The sequence below is a fragment of the Genypterus blacodes genome, unplaced genomic scaffold (assembly GCF_046128005.1).
Source record: "Genypterus blacodes isolate CSIRO-AG114 ecotype Tasmania unplaced genomic scaffold, CSIRO-AGI_Gbla_v1 ptg000205l_1, whole genome shotgun sequence".
Lineage (NCBI taxonomy): Eukaryota > Metazoa > Chordata > Actinopteri > Ophidiiformes > Ophidiidae > Genypterus > Genypterus blacodes.
In genome coordinates, this window is record NW_027467004.1 from 89993 (window position 1) to 110486 (window position 20494).

The 20494-nt window shown below is 46.3% G+C and overlaps 1 protein-coding gene across 4 annotated transcripts in view; it reads left to right on the plus strand.

The window, feature by feature from the left end:
- The window catches only part of grin1a (glutamate receptor, ionotropic, N-methyl D-aspartate 1a), a 29763-nt gene extending 12189 nt beyond the window's left edge, over positions 1–17574 (plus strand). For 2 of the 4 annotated variants that reach the window (XM_076169511.1, XM_076169512.1), the window contains 10 exons: positions 766–893; positions 1427–1591; positions 2064–2182; positions 2538–2650; positions 2803–2951; positions 3547–3704; positions 4270–4431; positions 5440–5549; positions 5907–6052; positions 17506–17574. In XM_076169511.1, coding sequence (XP_076025626.1) covers positions 766–893; positions 1427–1591; positions 2064–2182; positions 2538–2650; positions 2803–2951; positions 3547–3704; positions 4270–4431; positions 5440–5549; positions 5907–6052; positions 17506–17574 — 1319 coding nt within the window. Of the gene's footprint in view, positions 1–765; positions 894–1426; positions 1592–2063; positions 2183–2537; positions 2651–2802; positions 2952–3546; positions 3705–4269; positions 4432–5439; positions 5550–5906; positions 6053–6328; positions 6380–11581; positions 11609–12236; positions 12348–17505 lie in introns of all 4 variants that reach the window. The other 2 variants (XM_076169508.1, XM_076169510.1) reach the window with 2 other exon arrangements.
- The last annotated feature ends 2920 nt before the right edge of the window (positions 17575–20494 follow it).

Sequence of the window (20494 nt, forward strand, 5' to 3'; positions counted from 1 at the left end):
CTGCAGAGTGTGTGTGTGGTCTGATAAGTGTGAGAGTGTGTGTGTGTGTGTGTGTGTGTGTGTGTGTGTGTGTGTGTGTGTGTGTGTGTGTGTGTGTGTGAGTGTGAGTATAAGTATGAGTATGAGTATGAGTGTGTGTGGGTGGGTGTGTGGGTGTGTGGGTGTGTGTCTGCAGTGCATCGTGTGACGCATTTTGTTCTGTCCACTTCCACCGCCTTTGGAGCCTCAGAGGTTCATATTTGGTCATTGGAGCATTTTTACTTTGCATTGATTTCTGCTTTCCTTTGTCACACAAAATGCACTGTAAAAAAATAAATCATCTGACCTGGATGAGGGGAAAATGTTGGTTTTGGAACAAAAACAACTGGGGGGATTATTTTTTTATTTAAATTCCCAAAAGCAATTGAAATAAAAAAAAAAACATTTTTTTTATTTTAAATACACATTTTCATTGATTGAGTATATTTATTTAAATGTGTATCTATCAGTTTATTGTTTTTTATGAGTAGATAATCAAAAACCTTCCAGAATTATTGATTTATTTTACAAATTCATTACATCCTTGGCTAATCATTTTTATTTATTTACAGTCTAGATTTATTACTTGAGCCACAAAAGCAGTCTCAACATGCAGAGCAGCGTTTTTGGTGACAAATTCAATGTAAAGTAAAAAGAGCAACGTGACTTTAGAGGGTTAGAGACACATGAAGTGAATGCCTCTCCTCCGGCTGATTGTAACCTTCAATCCTTTCCGTTTTGTTACAGGACGCCCAATTGTTCCTCAGTGTTGTTATGGATTCTGTATCGATCTGCTCATCAAGCTGGCAATGACCATGAACTTTACCTACGAGGTGCACCTGGTGGCTGATGGGAAATTTGGAACTCAGGAGAGAGTGAGTAGTAGACGAGCGTAAATGAACACAAACCAAAATCCTCCATGTGAACGAGTGAAGCTCCTCCAGTGGAAGTGTCGGCTTCATAAGCATGAAGAGCCAATACACTCAACTATTGACTAACAGCTGAGGCCAGACATCATAATGCTGCTGAGGCGCTGCAGATGATTAGGAAACACAAGGTTAATTACGATAATCAATACCAAACGCAGGCTGGAGAGGAGGAACAGGTTGGGGTGGAACAGGAAGTTAATCAGAGGATTTGATGCAGGAGGTGGCGCCTGCAGAAAGTAATCAGTCTGATAAAGTTTGCCACGCCGTCATTAGAAGGCAATTAGAGAGAAATTTACAATTCTAATGATATTGGTTATCGTGTGTGTGTGTGTCAGTCATATTCTACCACAGAGTAGCTATGGAAACGTGATGGGGCATTCTGCGGATGTTAGAGATACAGAGTTCTATAAACCTGTAGGCTACATAGAAGAAGACTGACTGCTGATTGCTGATTGTCACGATCATTTCTTTCCTCTCAGGTGAACAACAGTAATAAGAAGGAGTGGAACGGCATGATGGGAGAGCTGCTGGGGGGCCTGGCTGACATGATCGTGGCCCCGCTCACCATAAACAACGAGCGGGCCCAGTACATCGAGTTCTCCAAACCCTTCAAGTATCAAGGACTCACAATCCTGGTGAAAAAGGTCAGTGTGCACCCACAGACCAGCACCATGAGGAGGAGGAGGAGGAGGAGGAGGAGGGGGGTTATTATTGTGGTTTTGTTTATGATATTTCAAAGAGGCATCAGTATTTCCCTTTATATTCAGATCATTATGTAGGAAAATAGAGTTTAAATGACAACAAAACAATGAAGGATTACACTAATTTATTGAAGGACATCAGGGCCACAACATGAAGCTTCTTTGTGGTGTCTGGTCAACCCTGTGTGATAGTGATGGATGTGTGTGTGTGTGTGGCCAGTGGTGATGAGGTCATGATCTTCATAGTGTTTGTCACAGGGGTAAATATGAAGAGGAGATGCTTACATGTGCTTCATCATAGATCTGAAAATAGGAGATCCTGCCTCTCCTCACGTGTTACTCTGACGGAGCAAAGTGAGGTCATGTGACGTGTTTAGGATGTTGATGCTAACCCAGATGCGGTGTGCCTTTGCAGGAAATCCCTCGCAGTACGCTGGACTCGTTCATGCAGCCGTTCCAAAGCACGCTGTGGCTGCTGGTGGGTCTTTCGGTGCATGTGGTGGCGGTGATGCTTTACCTACTAGACCGGTTCAGGTACAAGGGGCACCTGTGCATTTGTGTGTGTGTGTGTTCATGTGTGCGTCCATGTTCATGTGTATCCATGAGTCGGCGTGAGTGTGTGTGTGTGTGTGTGTGTGTGTGTGTGTGTGCTATGCCGAAAGCTGCAGATCTTCCCTCCGTGTGGACGAGCAGGGAGACAGAGGTGAAGATCGCGTCCAAACATCCCACCGCTCCGTCTCTGTCCGTTCCCATCGTCTCAGTCTTGTTTTGCGTTTGCTCATCTCAGTCCCCCTCCCCGCCTGGCGTCGCCGCGGTTTTCCCGCTCCGCCGGTTCTCTCTGATTTCTCTCACTTTATCTCCTGCAATGCTCCCGATCTCTTCCCTTTAGCCCCTTTGGAAGATTTAAAGTAAACAGTGAAGAAGAAGAAGAAGATGCCCTCACCTTATCATCGGCCATGTGGTTCTCCTGGGGAGTGCTGCTCAACTCCGGTATAGGAGAAGGTAAAGAAAAATGCACCATCATGCCGCTAACGACTCAACTAAACAATGAATCCAATCTGAGCTGGTAGATTCCTGAGCTGTGCGCCACAAACGTAGACGTACACGTGCGTGTGTGAAACGTAAACGTACGTGTGTTGTCGTCCGTCCTGCAGGAGCGCCTCGAAGCTTCTCAGCGAGAATTCTGGGTATGGTGTGGGCCGGATTTGCCATGATCATTGTGGCATCATACACTGCCAACCTGGCTGCCTTCCTGGTGCTGGACCGGCCTGAGGAGCGCATCACCGGCATCAATGACCCGCGGGTACGTACGTGGCGAAACGACACGACGTAACTGCACCACAGACGCCGTTAGAGCTCCGGCGTCGGCTGGTCGTCAGTCCGGCACTTCCGCAGCTAATCGGCGGGGGAAACCGTGGCAACTCAAAGGGTGCACAGAAACCTGGGATGACCTCCAAGTCCCATTAGCTCTGGTCTGGCTGTGGCCGTGTGTACTTATGGTCGTTCCAGGCTTTTTTTTTTTTGTAGGTGAGCAGGAGGAAATGTTCATGAGATCGGTCAAAGTATCATTTGGATTCCATGTGTCTCGGCTCAAATATACAAATATTCAAGAACACGCCCCCGACTCACCTACGAGAAAAAACTTTGCAGCCGGCCTGAGAGATCCCTAACACGCTTGTTTTTCAGGTCAAGAGGATGTCATACTATTGTCAAATTATAGACGCAGCAGTTCTCTTGAGTCTCCAGCTGTGCAGTGACGGTGTTGGGGGTGGGGTGGAGATGGTGCTGGGGAAACCGGCATGATAGAAGATGAGGACAGGATGTCCCCGAGCAGCTCTCTGCTCCGCCTCAGGACCTGAGACTGGACTGTAATCCTGTGTCTTTGTTTCTTTCTGCAGCTGAGAAACCCATCCGACAAGTTCATCTACGCCACGGTGAAGCAGAGTTCCGTGGACATCTACTTCCGGCGACAGGTGGAGCTTAGCACCATGTACCGCCACATGGAGAAGCACAACTATGAGAGTGCCGCCGAGGCCATCCAGGCCGTGCGTGACAAGTGAGTCTCGGCCAGGCCGGGCCGACCGGAGCACGGGGTCGGCCGGCCGCTCGACCTGTCAGGCAGGCGCGCAGATGAGGGACAGTCTAGCTCAGGGGGGGGGACATGGACCTCTGGACCAGGCGGAATCAGCAGAACTTGCTGCCGTCTTCCTCCTGGTCCGGGACCATCGCCCGGCCAAGGCAGAGGCCCAGGGACAGCAGCAGATGTGGACGTGTCGCCAGCACTGTGGTGAGGTTGAGCTAACGCTGAGCTGAGCAGCACCTTTTTCAGGTTGTACCCAGACCAACATCTTTGAGATGGGGTGAGTCCAATGGGGGACGCGCCCTCACCAGTCCGGCATTGGATTTCATTTGGGCCGTAAGCAGCGGTAGAGATTGCTGGTAAACTCTGACTGACACACACGCTCATGTGTGCGAGAAAGAGAGAGAGAGAGAGGGGTGGGAGCCGTAACTGTCTATGTAAATCATTGTACTGTTGCACCGTAACCCCCTCCTTCCCCCCCTCCTTCCCCTCCTCCTCCTCCTCCTGCTCCTCCTCCCCCTCCCTTCCCCCTCCCCCACAGCAAGCTGCATGCTTTCATCTGGGACTCTGCGGTGCTGGAGTTTGAAGCCTCGCAGAAGTGCGACCTGGTGACCACGGGAGAGCTGTTTTTCCGTTCGGGCTTTGGCATAGGCATGCGCAAGGACAGCCCCTGGAAACAGAATGTGTCCCTGGCCATTCTCAGGTCTGTCCCAGCCGAAGCTGCATTACTCGTATGACTTTTTATTTTTGATCAGTATGATTTTTGATTACGTCTCGGTCATTTACAGGCATCCAGTCACCTTGTTTTAGCATCTTCTCTCTGTGTCTCTCCCTCTCCTGCCCTCTGTCTGTCTGTCTGTTTGTCTTAGTTGGTGTCTGTCTGTCTGTACATCTGTCCAGCTGTCTGTGTCTCTGTGTCGTTTAAAGGACCATACCAGTGAGTTTGCACGGTTTAGCCTATTTCGTCCAAATCCCGGACATAGTTAGGTTACTGTGGTACGTCGTTTTGTACCATTTTTGTAAACGTTGCTGTTTTCTTCCAGGCAGCCAGTGGTTTACATTTATTTAAGTATGAGGCTGTGGTTGATTGTGATTGCACGAGTATGATACTGAAACTGGACAAGAATGGAAGTCAATGGCTGCCTGGAAAGTAGGAACATTGGGCCTCATTCATCAACCGTGCGTACTGGAAAAAGTGGTCCCGAGTACACACATGCGATGTGTTTGTTTGTTTGTTTGTTCCCATAGTGCTGCTGCTGACGCTTCAAAGGGCTTCAAGGGATTCTATAGCTTCTTCCTGTCTTCTCTCGGCGGCGGCGTCGACACGCAGCTTTAACGTGCTTTGTTTTGGGGTTTTTTCTTCTGCTAATCATGCGCATTCAATTTTAAGATCAAGCGGGATTCATCAACAACTCCGCCAGGGTTCCATCAAATTCGTAGGTGTGCGTGACGAATCAGGTGCGGACTTTTCTTATCCTGTTCGTCTGCCTTGAGGAATGCAAAACATGTAAGGAATCAAATGCATATGTTGGTGACTGAGGATGATTGTCTGCAGTAATACCACAAACTAACCAAGAAGCCAAATCCTGCAAGTGCACTGGTATGGTCCTTTAAGTTGAAGTCTGGGAGGAAGCGGCTCGGTTCTGTGGTCTTTGTGGGCCTGTATTAACTTTGTCACCTCTCTCCCTACTACCCCCCCAACCCCCTGCAGTTCTCATGAGAACGGCTTCATGGAAGACCTAGATAAAACCTGGGTGAGATACCAGGAGTGTGACTCAAGGAGCAATGCCCCAGCCACACTCACCTTTGAGAACATGGCAGGTATGGTCCTTACGCCATAGAGAAAGCGTTAAAAGTGATTGGACAAAAACTGCAGTGGTAAGGTACTGTAGCCCTTTTTTGTCCAATACCTTTACATTGTTTTAGTGTCGGCGTGGTCGTGCCGTAGATTGATCTTGTGCTGTGGCTTTGTGAAGTTGTGGTCTTTTGATAAGTAGTCATATCGTGTAGATTGCAGCCATTGCGCCGCCAGTGGGAGCTGGTTGAGAAAGGAGAGGGCGACCGCTGAACGCAAAAGAACGAGCACGCCTTCGTGTTCAGTGGGAGCGGCGGATTTCAAGGTTGGCGACTCACATTTTGTCTCTCTTCCCTTTGTGTCCCTCTGTCGCTCTCCTACAGGAGTCTTCATGCTGGTTGCTGGAGGCATTGCAGCCGGGATCTTCCTCATCTTTATTGAAATCGCTTATAAGCGCCATAAAGACGCCCGCAGGAAGCAGATGCAGCTGGCCTTTGCGGCCGTCAATGTCTGGAGGAAGAACCTGCAGGTATGGCCGACCTCTTCTGCCCACTTCACACCCAGGTGGAAGGGGATGGACGGGATGCGAGAGACCCAGCGAAGCCCCCGTCTCACGAGGGTCCAGTTGCGTCTCTCTGCATCTCTGTCGTGTTAGGAGCTTTTGGTTGGTGGTCATTAATGCCAGATCACCAGGTGACAAATCTCCGAGGCCTTGGCTTAACACATCCTTGGCGGCCACCCCGTAGGTTCTTAACCAGCACAACAGCGGCCGACCTGAGCCTGTTTGTATTGTGTGTACCTGCAGGACAGTAAGGAGACCTCTGGAAGTCAAGCGATGGCCGGGACCCCCTCATTAGTATGTAACGGATTAGCAGAGGCATCTTCACCCCATGTCACCGCTCGCTGTTAGACTAAGACGTAGATAATTAACCTTGTGACAATCACCTGATGAATGTGACTCACAACTCAACATTCCACGCCCACGGCATGACGTAATACTTACACGCTGCTGCTGCGCCGCTTATTTATGACTTCATAAGGTCAGACGATAAAGAGCAATGACGCTCTGCTGCAGTTGTGCTGCCAGACACCTGAACGCCACCAGTAACAACAGCCATTATGGTTGATGTGGATTTAATGCTGCGGCACCTCATGGTTACGTCCCTTCACTCTTGCCGCAATGCTGAGCAGCCGGCAGCTAACAGAGCTAATAGAGCTTAAAGGTTCAATGATGTGAGCGAGCGTTGGGTTCTGACAGCTCGGCTCCACTTTGGACCCAAATTGTGGCACAGTTCTCAGATTCGTCTTGTGCAGCTTGACTTCCTGATTCGACAATCTGATGCGATCAAACGCCCTCAAACCCAGTATGCAGCATCTCCCCTCGTTCCTTGGCCTTATATGCTCTAATGTCCATAATGGAAACAACAATAAGCAAACTCTGGGCGATGCTTTATCGTGCATGTCAGGGGCTTCGTGCCGTGCAGTCGCTGCCCAAACAGACGTCAAAGTTTACGATGCAATTGAGCAATGAGGTCCTTCGCTCAGGCGGTGAAGCAGATGATTTCCCCCTCGTATTCCAGTGACTTCCAGCGTGGCTGAGAAGCACTGGAGCACAACGCCTTCATCTCCTCGCCCCCCTCCTCTGCTTCAGGCACCTTCAGTCCCCTCCCCCCCCCCCCCAGACTGAACCACAAAGCTCTAAGCTCAGGACAGAATCTGGGGTCAGGGAATAGGAAAGCCAGGTACAACCATGTATGTCAGACAGAGCGTTTGACCACACAAACATCTACGTGTGTGTGTGTGTGTTAGTCTACATGGAATCACTGAATTAGTGATGATGAAGAGCAGGAGGCAACAGAGAGACAGCTTAACCTCCTGGGTTTTGAGCAGGGAGACTAATGAGGTCAGGCCTACCCTCTTCTTCACCAGATGATCATCACATGGCAGCAAAAAGAGGGGGAGGAAGAAGCGCTTTCATTTTGTTTCGTTTCAGTGTAGGAAAAGAAGTCATTAACACATGAACATGGCGTCTTTAGATGGAGCGAGCTTAGCAGGGACACAGATCTCAGCCTCTTCTCACCCGGCGCTTCAGATCCATGTCCGCCACGATCGCGTTCGTCTCCCAGCACCGCCGAGCAGGCCCCGGATCTAAAACAACTGACACGCACACACGCCACGGGGACTCGCCTTTCCTGCTGGAAGGGGGGGAGGGGGGCTCGTGCGAAGGCCACACAAGCGGGGAGCCGACTTCAATGTGTTGTTTTCTGCATGAATGCCACTGGCATCACGGTGCATTGATTAGATCGTTCACCGTGAGCTCACACCACAACATGGCCGTGTAGGAGAACCTCCCTCCCTCCGCTCTTCACGAGGCCTCCTCCTTCTTAGGTTCAGCCAGCATCGAAACCTGGAGTCTCATTGTTGGCATCATGTCGACTGCTTGCACATGTGTTTGTATGTAATGTGTTTATACTGCATAAGGATGGTGCACTCTGCTGAGCAGCCACCCACCCACCCTCCACCACAGGGAAACGCCCCAGGAAATGTGCACTTCTGACAACCCTGTTAACCAGACAGCCCTGGCCTCCTCCTCCTCCTCCTCCTCTGCAGGCTGCCATTAGCTTTAAGATGCCCCCAAATTAACTCCATTAATGATCCATGTCACCATCTGTTGCTTTAAGATGATTTACAATAAGATGAAGCTGCGTGCATGATGAGCATCGCATGCTTAAGATTGTCCAGCTTCGACTGCAGCCACAGTGATGTAATGCGGGTAAACACACTGCGTCTTAGTGATCCTTCTCTCTTACACACTGATCTCTAAATCTCTATGATCTAAATTCAAATGTGTACATCATGATTCACAGATTTCCTGTTTGCATTTTCTCTCCACTTTCCAACATTTGTACATTAATGTTTTTAAACAGGAAGAACATTTCTAGGCTTGAGGGTTTAATTGATTAGTTTTTTTTAAGTAATTATTGAATTTTCGTTTTTTTTCTTCTAAATTCCAAATTATCTTAAACTTGCAGTCTGTCCATTTATTCCACTCATATTACAGAAATGTAAGAAACAATTAGAATTTTAACAATTCTAAAGTAAAAAGTAAAGTAAATCCTATCATTTAAACTTTAAATGATAGGATTAACTTTAAAATTGTTAAAATTCTATTAACAGTTGCCCAAAGCAAAATCAGCAAGATGATAAGAAATCGGTTCACACCTTGCATTTACATCATAAAGATTTATGATCAGTTTCTCTTCAATTGATTAGCAGCTCCTAGTTTACCCAGCATGCCCTGCACCAACACATCACTGCGGCTTCATCTGGCTGATAAACCAGATGCTGCTCAGAAGTGCACAGCTGGAATGAGAATGGAAATGCTGTTGGGATGGAAATATGGGGTCAGAAAACCTGATGATGATGATGATGATGGTGATGATGGTATATAAAGATGACGCACTGCAGCAGCTTGCTTCTGTTTATGATGAAACAAGCGGCTGCTCACAGTGCAGCCATGCCCGATGGTCCAGCATGCCCTGCATGGCCGGGACTGTGCAAACGCAGCGCCTCATCAGGGCTCAGAGTGACCACAATGCACTGCAGCAGGTTCAGCCGTGCAGGACGCAGGAGAAAGTAAAGATGAATGAAACTTGGGCACTGATTTTTCTTGCCTGATCCTGATCCTGATACAGGAACCTGTTACACACTCTGATGTTCACCATTTACTAACATGAAATGTCATCTTCCAACAGGAAATGCTTTTATTTATTGACACCTGCGTTAGAACTGGGTGATGTGGTGCCCATCACTCCTCTGCCAGCTTCCATCCATGGCCGCTCACCTCTTCATTTGACGTCACGCAGAGCAGTGCTGAGCTGTTGGATCAATGGAGGCCCCACTTTACACCTTACATGTTGCATTAAAAAGCAATCTGTATGCAGATACATTATCCAGATAAGGAAGAACACGGCAAAGTGTAAATGCTGGCAGCACACACGTTGTGATCCTCACTGATCTCCCAGAGCACATACACACCTGCTATGGCTCGCATTGTGATTGGATACCAGTCAGGGCGAGCCAGGAGGAAACGCATCCAACCTCATCTCTCTGCTTACTTTGTTTAGGTCATAGACAACCATGCAGACTGCTTGCCTGCCTTAACACTAGGTGAACACTAGATGGTAGCAGAGCCTAAGGAAATCAAAACACTCCACTCCACCATTGAATCTGGAGCTGTAGGATCTGGATCTGGTGGTCAGAAGGTCCTCTTCAGATAGGAGCTCTGTGTATTTAGGCAAAGTCGAGAGCCTAGCAGGGCTACAAATATACAACTAGCACCGGCACCTAGCTGAGATGGAGCTGAAGTACAAACATTTTGAATGGATCTTCAGTAGTTCCTTTTACAAGGTGTTTCAGCAAATGGTTGAAGCTAAGAGTGAGGAGGAAGCTTTAGTAGCATAACTACCTCCTGCTGAGATCCAATCAGAATACAGGTGGAGTCCAGATAATGCAGATACTTTTTTTTTTACATAAATCCAGAAATGGACTGTTATTATCCAGGTAGTATATTTGGATACAGAGGTGGCATTTTAATGCGAGGTGTAAATGGGGTCTGATCGATTAGTCGACCAACGGAAAATGAACAATTTCAGCAAATTGATAATGATGATTTAAGTCTGAGATCATTTGCGCTGGTCTTTGGTCTGAAAAAGTACGATGGCCACGTGTCGTGACATTATAAAACTCTTCAAAGAAACATTGAATGACGAATATGACCTTTAGGTGCAGCCCCCATCAGGAGGTTGAGAGAAAAGGTTCGGTTGGCAGGGTGATGGGCGGCTCAAACGGGCCCAGAAAGTGCTGAGTCATGTGACCTGATGAAACAGGATGTCCTGCGGGGGCCAGTGCTGGCCACACTTGATCTGTCATGCTCTTTGTTTTGTGTTTACCTCTGCTATGTTCTCAAACCCCCCTAACCCCCCTCCATCCATGACCTTCTGGCATGCTGAAATTCACACCACACTGCCCCGCCCGCCCCACGGGCCTCCCTCCCTGAAACAACTCTCTCATCTTCCACTTACACCCGACTAACCTTCATCTACAGTTCCTTAATTTCTCGAAATGACATCTTCTAGCTGTCATTTTGTCACAAATCGAACATAACAGAAGAGTCCCATCTTTGTTTTTATCTTAAAGTCACAGTCAAATTAACACGTTACCCCAGGTGTCCTTAGGAGCCTTCATGTTGGTGCAACAACCTTATATTGAATTCAACAACCTTAACTCATAGGAGTGGCATTAGTTCTTTACAAAGTCATCCTTACGATGTCATCGGGGTCCGTTTAACACAGTTTGTTTTTCAGGAGATTCATTTTATGTAGATGATCTTCTTCCCTACATAAATATATAGAAGGACTTCCTCGTTATCCTCGTCAGTTTTCTTTGATCGTGAAGCAGCTTTCTTCTTCGCCTTCGCCTTGTCTGATTGGCCGGTGCCTGACTAGCCGGCCCACAGTGACATTACATACAGACACATATCAGAGCCTTGCTGCGTGTGTAAACATACGGACTGCAGCTCCAGTGACCTTCTGTTTCAGCAGAAATCTCCAGCTTCAATAGGAAACAGAAGCTAAAGATGCTCTAAATGTTCTTTCACTGTGTCTTTAAATACAATTCAGCCATTATTGTTATTATTTGGCAAACAGGCTGTCATCTTTTCTCAAATCAGTTTACCTACACACTCCATTGCACTCCATCTCATTCCCAAGCGTGTGGGGTGAATTTCCATTATACCCTCGGAAGGTATAATGACTTTAAATGGGCTTCAATGGACGACTGGTTGCTGTTTTCTCCTCTTTGATATGCATTTGAGTGGCTCCTCTCCTGCCTCTGACAACTTCTCTTACTCTTTATACCTGCCTGGCTTTGGATGTGGATGTTTGCTTTGCTAGTTTTTGGTCCCCTCGGCTTTTGCATAAGGATCTTTAAAGTGTTACGATCTAACAGCAAGTGGATGGAAATTTATTTTCTTTTTCTTTTCTTCCCCCCTATGCAGCCCTCTTCCTCTCTAGAGACTCAGGATGTAAGAATTCCTTAATGAGTTTTCATTTTTTTGCACACAAACACTGAGTTTTATTGTGTAGACACAGACCCGGGTTTAGCCATGGGCGCACTCTGGTGGTATGAGGGAGGGGGGGAGGGAGGGAGGGAGGGCGCCAAATTGGCTCGGGTACCGACCGGGTTCTATTGGATTCTAGTCACGTTTGGTTGATTCTTCTTCCTATTTGAGACCTCTTGTGTGTTGAGGTAAGGAGCTTTGCAACTGTTACAGTGTGCGTTCAGGCAAGAGCGAGCGTATCGGCAGAATATCCCAGCGTAGCTTTCACGCCCACTGACATCTGTATCACTCAAACCATTCCAATGCATTTCTATAGGGGCTGAATGTTGGGATAGACGGAGCCCTTATGTCAGATTGAATTTGTCCTCGATCACATCTAACAGGCTTTATCGCTTTCTTTCTCCCTCTTTGCACATTTTACATTTCCAAATGATCTAGTCTTTCTCTCACGGACCCTCTATTGACAACGTTAGAAGCTAAATGAGGTCATCTGCGGGGGTGGCGGGTGGTGGTGGTGGTTGAGACTGAAGCCAAGGCTATCACCTCCCCAGCCCCAGAACATGAATAATGTTTCTACATATATTTATTTTAGGATAGGAAAAGTGGTAGAGCAGAGCCCGACCCCAAAAAGAAAGCCTCTTTTAGGTCCATCAGTACCACCCTGGCCTCCAGCATCAAGAGACGTAGGTCCTCCAAAGACACGGTAAGGAGACCAAGAAGCAACATCTTCCCTTCTCTCCTCCTCCTTCTCCTCTCCTGTCTCTTCTTCTGCTTTCACCCTCTTTCCTCTGTCCTCTCTCTCTCTCTCCCTCTCTCTCTCTCTCTCTCTACATGCCCATACCCGGCCACGAGAGAATCCCATCCTCCACGTCATCCATTCCACACGGCTCAAGCGACCTCCTCCACGTGTCTGTCCGTTCACCATCGATCAGCCATCCATTCAGCATCCCTGTAGGCGACCGAGTCCTACAGTGCCAGAGGGCATCAGTGCAGGAACGCAGGTCAGGCTAGTTTGGGGGGACGGGAAGGGGGGACGGGTCCTTAACGGGATTCGGTTTGCGCTTCTGGAGGAGGAGGGGGGCGACAAACGCAAAGCGCTCTGCCAGTGGTCTTTGTCTTGGGCTGCTCTTCCTTCCTGCCTCTGGTTTGGTTTGGACGTGGATTGGTGGCGATGGTGTCCTTCTCAGTGATATGGTGGAACTGTGCGTGTGTGTATATCTGTGTGTTGCGTCTTGTCCTTTTGATTGCGCGATCCTTTGTATTCCATCCTCTCCTTTTATGGCACAAACCCTGCACCTCCCGCATCGTTGTCGGTTTGCTTTTGGTTTGACCGCACGCGCCCGTGTTTTGTCATTTCCAATATCCATTTCCAAGGTGGCAGTCGTCATGACGGCCAGTCCCGCTGAGAAGAAACTAACATGCTGTCTTACCAATTACATCTATTTCAGGATTACACTCATGGATTTCTATTAATCAATTTTACTTTGTCATATTTTCTTTGTCATAATTCTTGTCTTAATGATTTGTTTTTCAGTGTCCTTGTGGTCTGAACTCTGCATGCCTCTTCCAGGGTTTATTTTCAGGTGGTGAAGACAAACATCTTTTATTGTTTTGGGTGTTATGGATGTTTGGGCATCTGGAATCTGTGAAACCTTTGACTCTCAGTGTGTTACAAGCCGCAAAAGACTCGTACACTTCTGGAAATCTCAAAGCCAATGTTGTCTATGATTTTTGAGTCCTGAAAGTGAAACAAAATGCAAAGTGCAGTAAGATGACGTCAACCTGTTTCCACTACAGATCGACTTGTTTCAGGGGTTTATTGGAAAAGGGTGTTTGTGTGCTGAAACAAGACAGAGACAGAAACAGGTTGAGGTGATCTCAATGCACCACTCATCTGTTTTAACTGAGGAAGAGTTTAAGGACTCTCAATACATTTACATGCACAGTAACATTACAACTATACTGAGATTAAGGCAATGCAACTGAAATCAGCATGAATCAAAGTATGCTCAGAGTCACATACTTTGTTTTTGTGTGCAGATGTACAGTATGTTGCTGTAAATCGGTGTGTTTGCTTTTTGGTTTTTCAGTAGAATGACCTGAAACGTTCTGAACCTATTTTCATGAAACTTGGTGTGCAGGTTGTCTTGGTACCTGATGGTGGCGCTGTGGTCAACCACCTTTTGGCCAATAAGTTCTGAACCCTAAGTGACCTCTTTTTTCCTGGTTTCCTTTCCACGACCACACCCATTTTATCTTAACGAGATTTTCACCTTTTTTTTAGTTTTTCAAGAGCCAGACACAAGGTTCATCTTAGTTTTTTACTTTTCATTAGTTTTTGGTGTAATTTGTTGCCAAAGTGGAGTGGGCGTGGCTTATTCTTCATAAAGTGCTGCGTCTCATGAATGAATCAGTCCACTCTAACCCAAGTATGTGGACATGTGACCTCACTGCTTATGCACAGTATGAAACATCAATTGTCCTGATGGTGGCGCCAAAACAACAAGTTACATTTTGTTAATCAACGGCTTGTTGGCTTGTCGGCAGGTGATATTGTCAATAAGCTGTTTAATTTCACCAATGAGAGACAGATTTATGCAAGTAGGACTGTTTTGTCTGGCCTTGGTGGAGGTATGGACTCTAATGAGCGCCCCTCCAGTTTTGGCATGTAAACGTTGCAGTAAGCATCTTTTCTCAACAGGAGAACTCGCCTCATGTTGAGATTCCGCTAGTGTGACTTGATTGTATTCTTGCCTTAATCACAGTTCAGACAGGTAATGGCAGTACTGAGTGCATGTAAATGTAGTGAATAATATACAAACACTAAGTGCTGAAGTGGAGATTTGTTTGCAGTGTACCGGTGGTTTTCAGCTCCACGTCTTTGCTGGTCTTCCTCCTTGCAGCACAGTGAGAGTTTGAGGTCTTCTCCGTTCTTGGCAGATGAAGCTGGTTGCGGGTGGGAGCCAGACGTTGTTGAGCTCCCACAGACCAGCAGCTCAGCCAGACCAGGGCCCCTAAATCTGGCTCTAAAAAGAACACAATCGGCTCTAATCCGGGTTTCTGTACTAACCTCACGTTTTGAATGTGTTTCTCAGGGGAGACGCAGCCAATCGCGGTTAAAGCTAAAGTACTTTTTTTGTGTGCTTTGATTTGATTTCTCTGTGTTTCTCTCTTTCTCTTGTGTTAACTTTGTTCTTTATTGATGTTTCTGCATTGAACCAAAGCGCCTGTGCTCTCCCCTGGAGGTTTCTCAATAGATTGGGTGGAGTTTGAAGAGAAGAAGAGCGGGATGGCCCTTGTTAATGTGTCTGTATGAGGGTTTGAGAAGCCCTGTAGTCCTCGGTGGAAAAACAAAATGTCTAAAAGTGGATTTAGTCGAAGCAAAACGATGCTCTAAATGACAGATTTACCATCCTCAGTCTTTGACCGTTATTTTAATTTTATATCAATGTTCTTCTTTTATATTAATGGATATCAATGGACTTGAGTGTCAGTGTCCCTCACCCACATGCCACACTGCTCCTCTCTCCCTCTACAAGCATGTCGATTACTCTGACTGTCATAGATGTAGCAACCAGTAGAAACCAGTAGAGAAATAACATTCATTGATGTCGATGATATTCCGCTTTATAACCTGTGACTGTGGTTGTGGTGATGACGGTGAAGTGTCTCTCTTTTGCCGGTCCACTTGACCCCAGTAGGGTCAATAACATAACAGGCCCTCAAGGTACAAGACATGACCAGACCCAAATGGGGGGCCGTAAGCCATATGATGATGATGATGATGATGAAGATGATGATGATGATGATGATTGATGATGATGATGCAACTCACGGGTCAAGTGAACGAGTCACATCCAGTCTGAGTGTGTCTGGATGTGGCCCTGTTTTGTGAGCGCGTCAGTTGCATCATAGCAGCTTCTGAGGCTCATATGCTTGAATGTTTTGGCTCTAGCAGCATAAGATGAGAGGCACTTAAATTTCAAGATCTTGCTTAATTGAGACCTAAAAAAATCCGTCTGTTAATGAAACCGAAAGTCTTATTTTCTGAGAGAGATTGATAATTAAATCTATCTTTGCAGAGAGATTATTTCAACTTGTCTCTGGTACGAGTCGACCATTGTAGGAACGACTGTCAGCATCTGGTAATGAGGCGGAATGAGTGAGATCACTGCACTAGAATGAAAATACTGCAATTCTGTTAAAAGGAATGTTGGACTGGATCTGAAATAATCTCAACGCAATGGCAGATTGCAAAAATAAGACTTTTATGACTCAGTGAAGAGGAGAGTTTGCACAGAAATAGGTCTAACACGGGCACACAGGGTCCCTGAACGTTTGGGTGTTCTAGTTCGGTGGTTCTCACACTTTTGCCACCTCAGCAAACGTGTGTGTACAGTGTCAGTGTGAAACAAACTTTTTGAGTGACATCACAGGTCACATGGTCTTAGAAGAGTCGCAGCTCCGTAGACTTCATGAGATTATTATGTAAATAAACTGAATAATCAACTGTGCTTAGAATAACATTTCTTGATCACCTTGATTGCAGAAATTCACGCCTTTTTCAACACAATTTTCCTTAAATGATGCCTTAATTCTGGCACTAAGGCTCTAAAATGTCCGACCAGGAAGAGGGAGCGCTTCAAGTTTGAGAACCACTGCTCTAGTTCATGAACTGAATATATTTCATGTGTCTATGTATTTGAGGGTACGTGATAGGAGTTAGTTTTTCAGCGCCATGACATTGAATTCTGATTGGCTTGTTGGGACAAAGTTGTAACACTGCAAGATCAAAGATCTGTGAGCGGCCATATTTACAATGGTTAAGGAGGGATTGTTGAGGATAGATTTCTCTACGTTCAGCCTCAGCATTGTAAAAACAAATATGGCTTACTGCTATCATACCCGGAGCAGACCACACACTCAGCAGACTTTGGCTCAGGCGGAAGCAAAGTCACTGTTGCCATAGTAACTAAGCACCTGCATGGAGACGGGGATGCTGTTCTCCTCCTCGGCGCTGCAGACGCCTACAACTCAATGTGCGCTGCTTTAAAATAAGCCTGGTGAAGCGGGGGACTGGGTGTGAGAGTGCAGCACTTTGAGCCAGTGGAATTTCAACCATCGCCTCCTCCTGAGCGACTGAAATCAGGATGTGATTGCCCAGTTTAAAGGAAAACACGGCCTTAAACAACAACGCCGCTGGTTTCCGCTGATTCAAACCGCTGTTGTTTCGACTCTCAGGATCTCATATTGACTCCAAACTGAACCCATCTCAGGCTCCACCAAACTACTCGCTGATCCAAAAAGCAGAGAAACAACAAATACAACATGCGGGTAAAACACTGGTGTGCCTGAGGAGGGTTAGAGAACCTGCTGCTTCTGGATTTCTACTGAAATGGAGCACAGAGGTTCTATTTTAAATGGTCGGTTCACCAATTTTAACCAAAAAATGGTGACCTCCTGGCCCACATACTGCCACAGTGTCGTGGATGTGAATGGAAAATGACATCATTCCAAACATGACAGTCTGGTTGATTTACTGTTCAGCATTTTAAGTTTAATTTGCCTAAATGGGAATTATTTAAGTTTGTGAGTATCGGACAAACAAGTGTAATTCCATTTCCCTCCACCGTACTGTGGTGGCAGCAGAGGCCCTATATGGAAAAACTTTGTGTACATGAATCAAAACTTTCTCCAAGAGAGATGCCTTTGTAATTAGGATGGACCGGCCCTTTAAAAGCGCAAAGCGAATGTTAAGTAATTACAATAAGCTAATGAAACAAAGGAAACTCTGTGGAGAAGTGACGCGGTTTGTGCCTCCCTCTCCCCTCCTTCCTCCCTTCTCCTCTTCACCTCTGCAGCAGTACCCACCCACTGACATCACGGGACAACTCAACCTGTCCGACCCGTCCGTCAGCACGGTGGTGTGAGGAGAGGGGGACGCAGAGACTGGCTCCCCGAGAAGAGAGAGAGAGGCACGAAGGAGGAGAGGAGAGAAGTCCATGGCCAAAGCTTCATTCCACTGCCTGCTGATGGAGCTTCTGAGGAGGCCGAGTCGCGCCGCTTGCTGGAGAACTGGCTGAGAATCTGATTTTGCACCTTTTTAACGTCAGGAAGTTTCCTGACTTTTCTATATTTGTTGGGTCCCTGAGCATGCGGAGAAGAACCCATCCTGCACACACACACACACACACACACACACACACACCTTTTCCTTCTGTATGTTCTTAGTCAAATGATTGTTTTTGTCTTTTACTCCTAAATTTACTTACAGATGATATTTGATGTTACTGCTACACTTACTTTGCAGGAGGTTAGTTTAGTTTGGTTAAATTTGACCAGTTTATAACATATCATTACCAGATAGGGGCAAGGTACCATAGAAACATTTACTGCAATACACACCTGTACTGTAAACCTTTGACCTACACCTACCTACGTACTTTATCAAGAGGTACCTGTGTTTTTATCTACACATGTTAAATGACAGATTTTAGACTAATCATGAGGATATGGAGCTACTTTTGTCTACTGGTGAATGAAGGAAGCATGTGTGTATCAGAGTGTGTGTTCATCTGTTTACACCATGATACTGGAAATGTTTTGGTTCTTAAAAGGCCATTGTAGACACGATAATCATATAAATAGTTTATTTTACCACTTTATTTTGCACTAATCTCCCAAATGCATGAGTTTTTTCCTAACTAAATGTCTTTATTACTTCAAATAGCAAAGAATAAGTACTAGAATATATGAAAATAATACTTGCGGTCTGATGAAATCTTGCCAAATAAGCCATGTTGTGTTTGGGGACGCCCTCCCTCTCTCTCTCGCCCTCTCTCTCCTCGCAGTCTTTCTCACTTCCAGTCTGGAGGGGTTGCATCAAAGGGCCATGTTTTTCACCCAACCAAGCACTTGGTTCTTCACGCAAAACTTCCAACCCTGCGCTCCGGTTTTGGCTTTTGAGAACTTTTGCGGGAAGGAGGTCCAGGTGACTTGGTAGCGTCGCACGACTCGCCGTCTCCGGCTTGGTTTGGTGCAAAAACGGGCCGTTTCCCATTTCCTGGAGCTGAGAAACCACTGCTGCTGGATCAAAGCCGATCTGCCCTCCAGGTATCTGGCACTGCACAGCACTTTTAGGCTGAGGGGTCTCCCAAACTCTAGTTTTAAAGTACCACCGCTGTATTCGTCAGACTACTACTAAGTACTGTAAGAAATATCTACAAACTCTCCATACTTTGGCTTTGGTTGGGCCTCTGATCACGTTGTCATTTTGGGCCTATGCATGCTTACACGCTATACTCCGTATACTTTACTTTGTTCTTGCCATGTGAAACAAGTTGTCTGAAGCACTAATGTTGATGTAAATACAATCTGGCTGAACACAGGCGGGGTGGAGGAGGTTGTACTGCTCTTGTGTCATGACTGCAGCAGAGAATGTCTTGTATTATTGCTCCACACACACACACACATGAACACTTATGACTCACATGCATCAACACACACACACACACACACACACACACACATATACAAATGCCCTTAAGGGAGGAATCACTTGTTTTTCTTACCTCTTCCAGTAACGATCTTGCATTGATTCATCTTGTTTATACAACTGTAAATAAATATACTTGCATACGATACTTAACAACTAATCTTGTGTCTGAACTATGTCATCTCTGCCCAGTGTGGCCTTTAACCCCTTCAGATCTCTTTGAAACCCTCCTGCTTTAAATCCTTGTGTAGATGAGGAGGATCTTTACATTGGATAAGATCGAAAGACCCAATGGGTGGGTCTTAATGTTCCAGCATCAAACCACCACAAGGGAGCGGCGTTTCACCGGGTTGAGCGTTGCCTCGAGGCAGCTGTGGTGTTTGCAGTGGAGACTGGGGCGCATTGGAGTCCTGAACCTGTTGCCCGGGCGACAAGTTGTAAACACAGAGATTTTATTTTCATCTATCAAAGTTCTAATCTTCATTGTCTCCATTGGTGTGTTTGTGTGTGTGTGTGAGACATCATGGGTGACTGACTGGCTCTGAGCCAAAGAACAGGTCCTGGTGTTCAGGATGTGAGTTCATCTGAACTAACACAAAGATGATTCACATGCACGCCTACGGGCAACCTCCACGTCATCTCACCTTTGTGTGTGTGTGTGTGTGTCCTGTAAAAGGAGCAGACTCACACTGACACTCACACAGAGGAAACGGCCCTGCAGCTTCTGTGAGTGACCACAAGATGTCCAACCTTCACCTCCATTTTCCATCCCGCATAAACAGTTCCTTTCATTTACATCTCAGTGGTTCCTCTCTCCTCCTCCTCCTCCTTCTCCTTTGCTTTGGGTTAAGTGACTTAACGTCTTTATACACACCCAGGAGTGAACTAAAGCTGCCAGCACCGTTCATGTTCAGCCGTGCAGCTGGACTGCAGCTGGTTCATCAAGTCTGACATGAACGCTTCTTTAATTGACTTTGCTTGATTTTGTGTTAATTGACACATTTTGAGAATTCTGACTTTTGCTGCCAAACCTGTTAACAGAATGAGTGTAAAGGAGTCATAGTGTAAAGGAGTCATAGTGTAAAGGAGTCAGAGTGTACAGGAGTCATAGTTTAAAGGAGTCATAGTGTAAAGGAGCCAGTGTAAAGGAGTCAGAGTGTAAAGGAATCAGAACAACATTACACAACATATTCATGATCAGGAATTTTTTGATTACTTCAAGAAATGATATCAATATCTTGGAAAAAAAATGAAAAAAGCTTGAACAAAGCATTTTGTTATTCTATAACAGTAATAAAATACAATAAGTCATCTTTGCCGCAGCTTGGCTTTATGGACGCGTTTAGCTGCACATC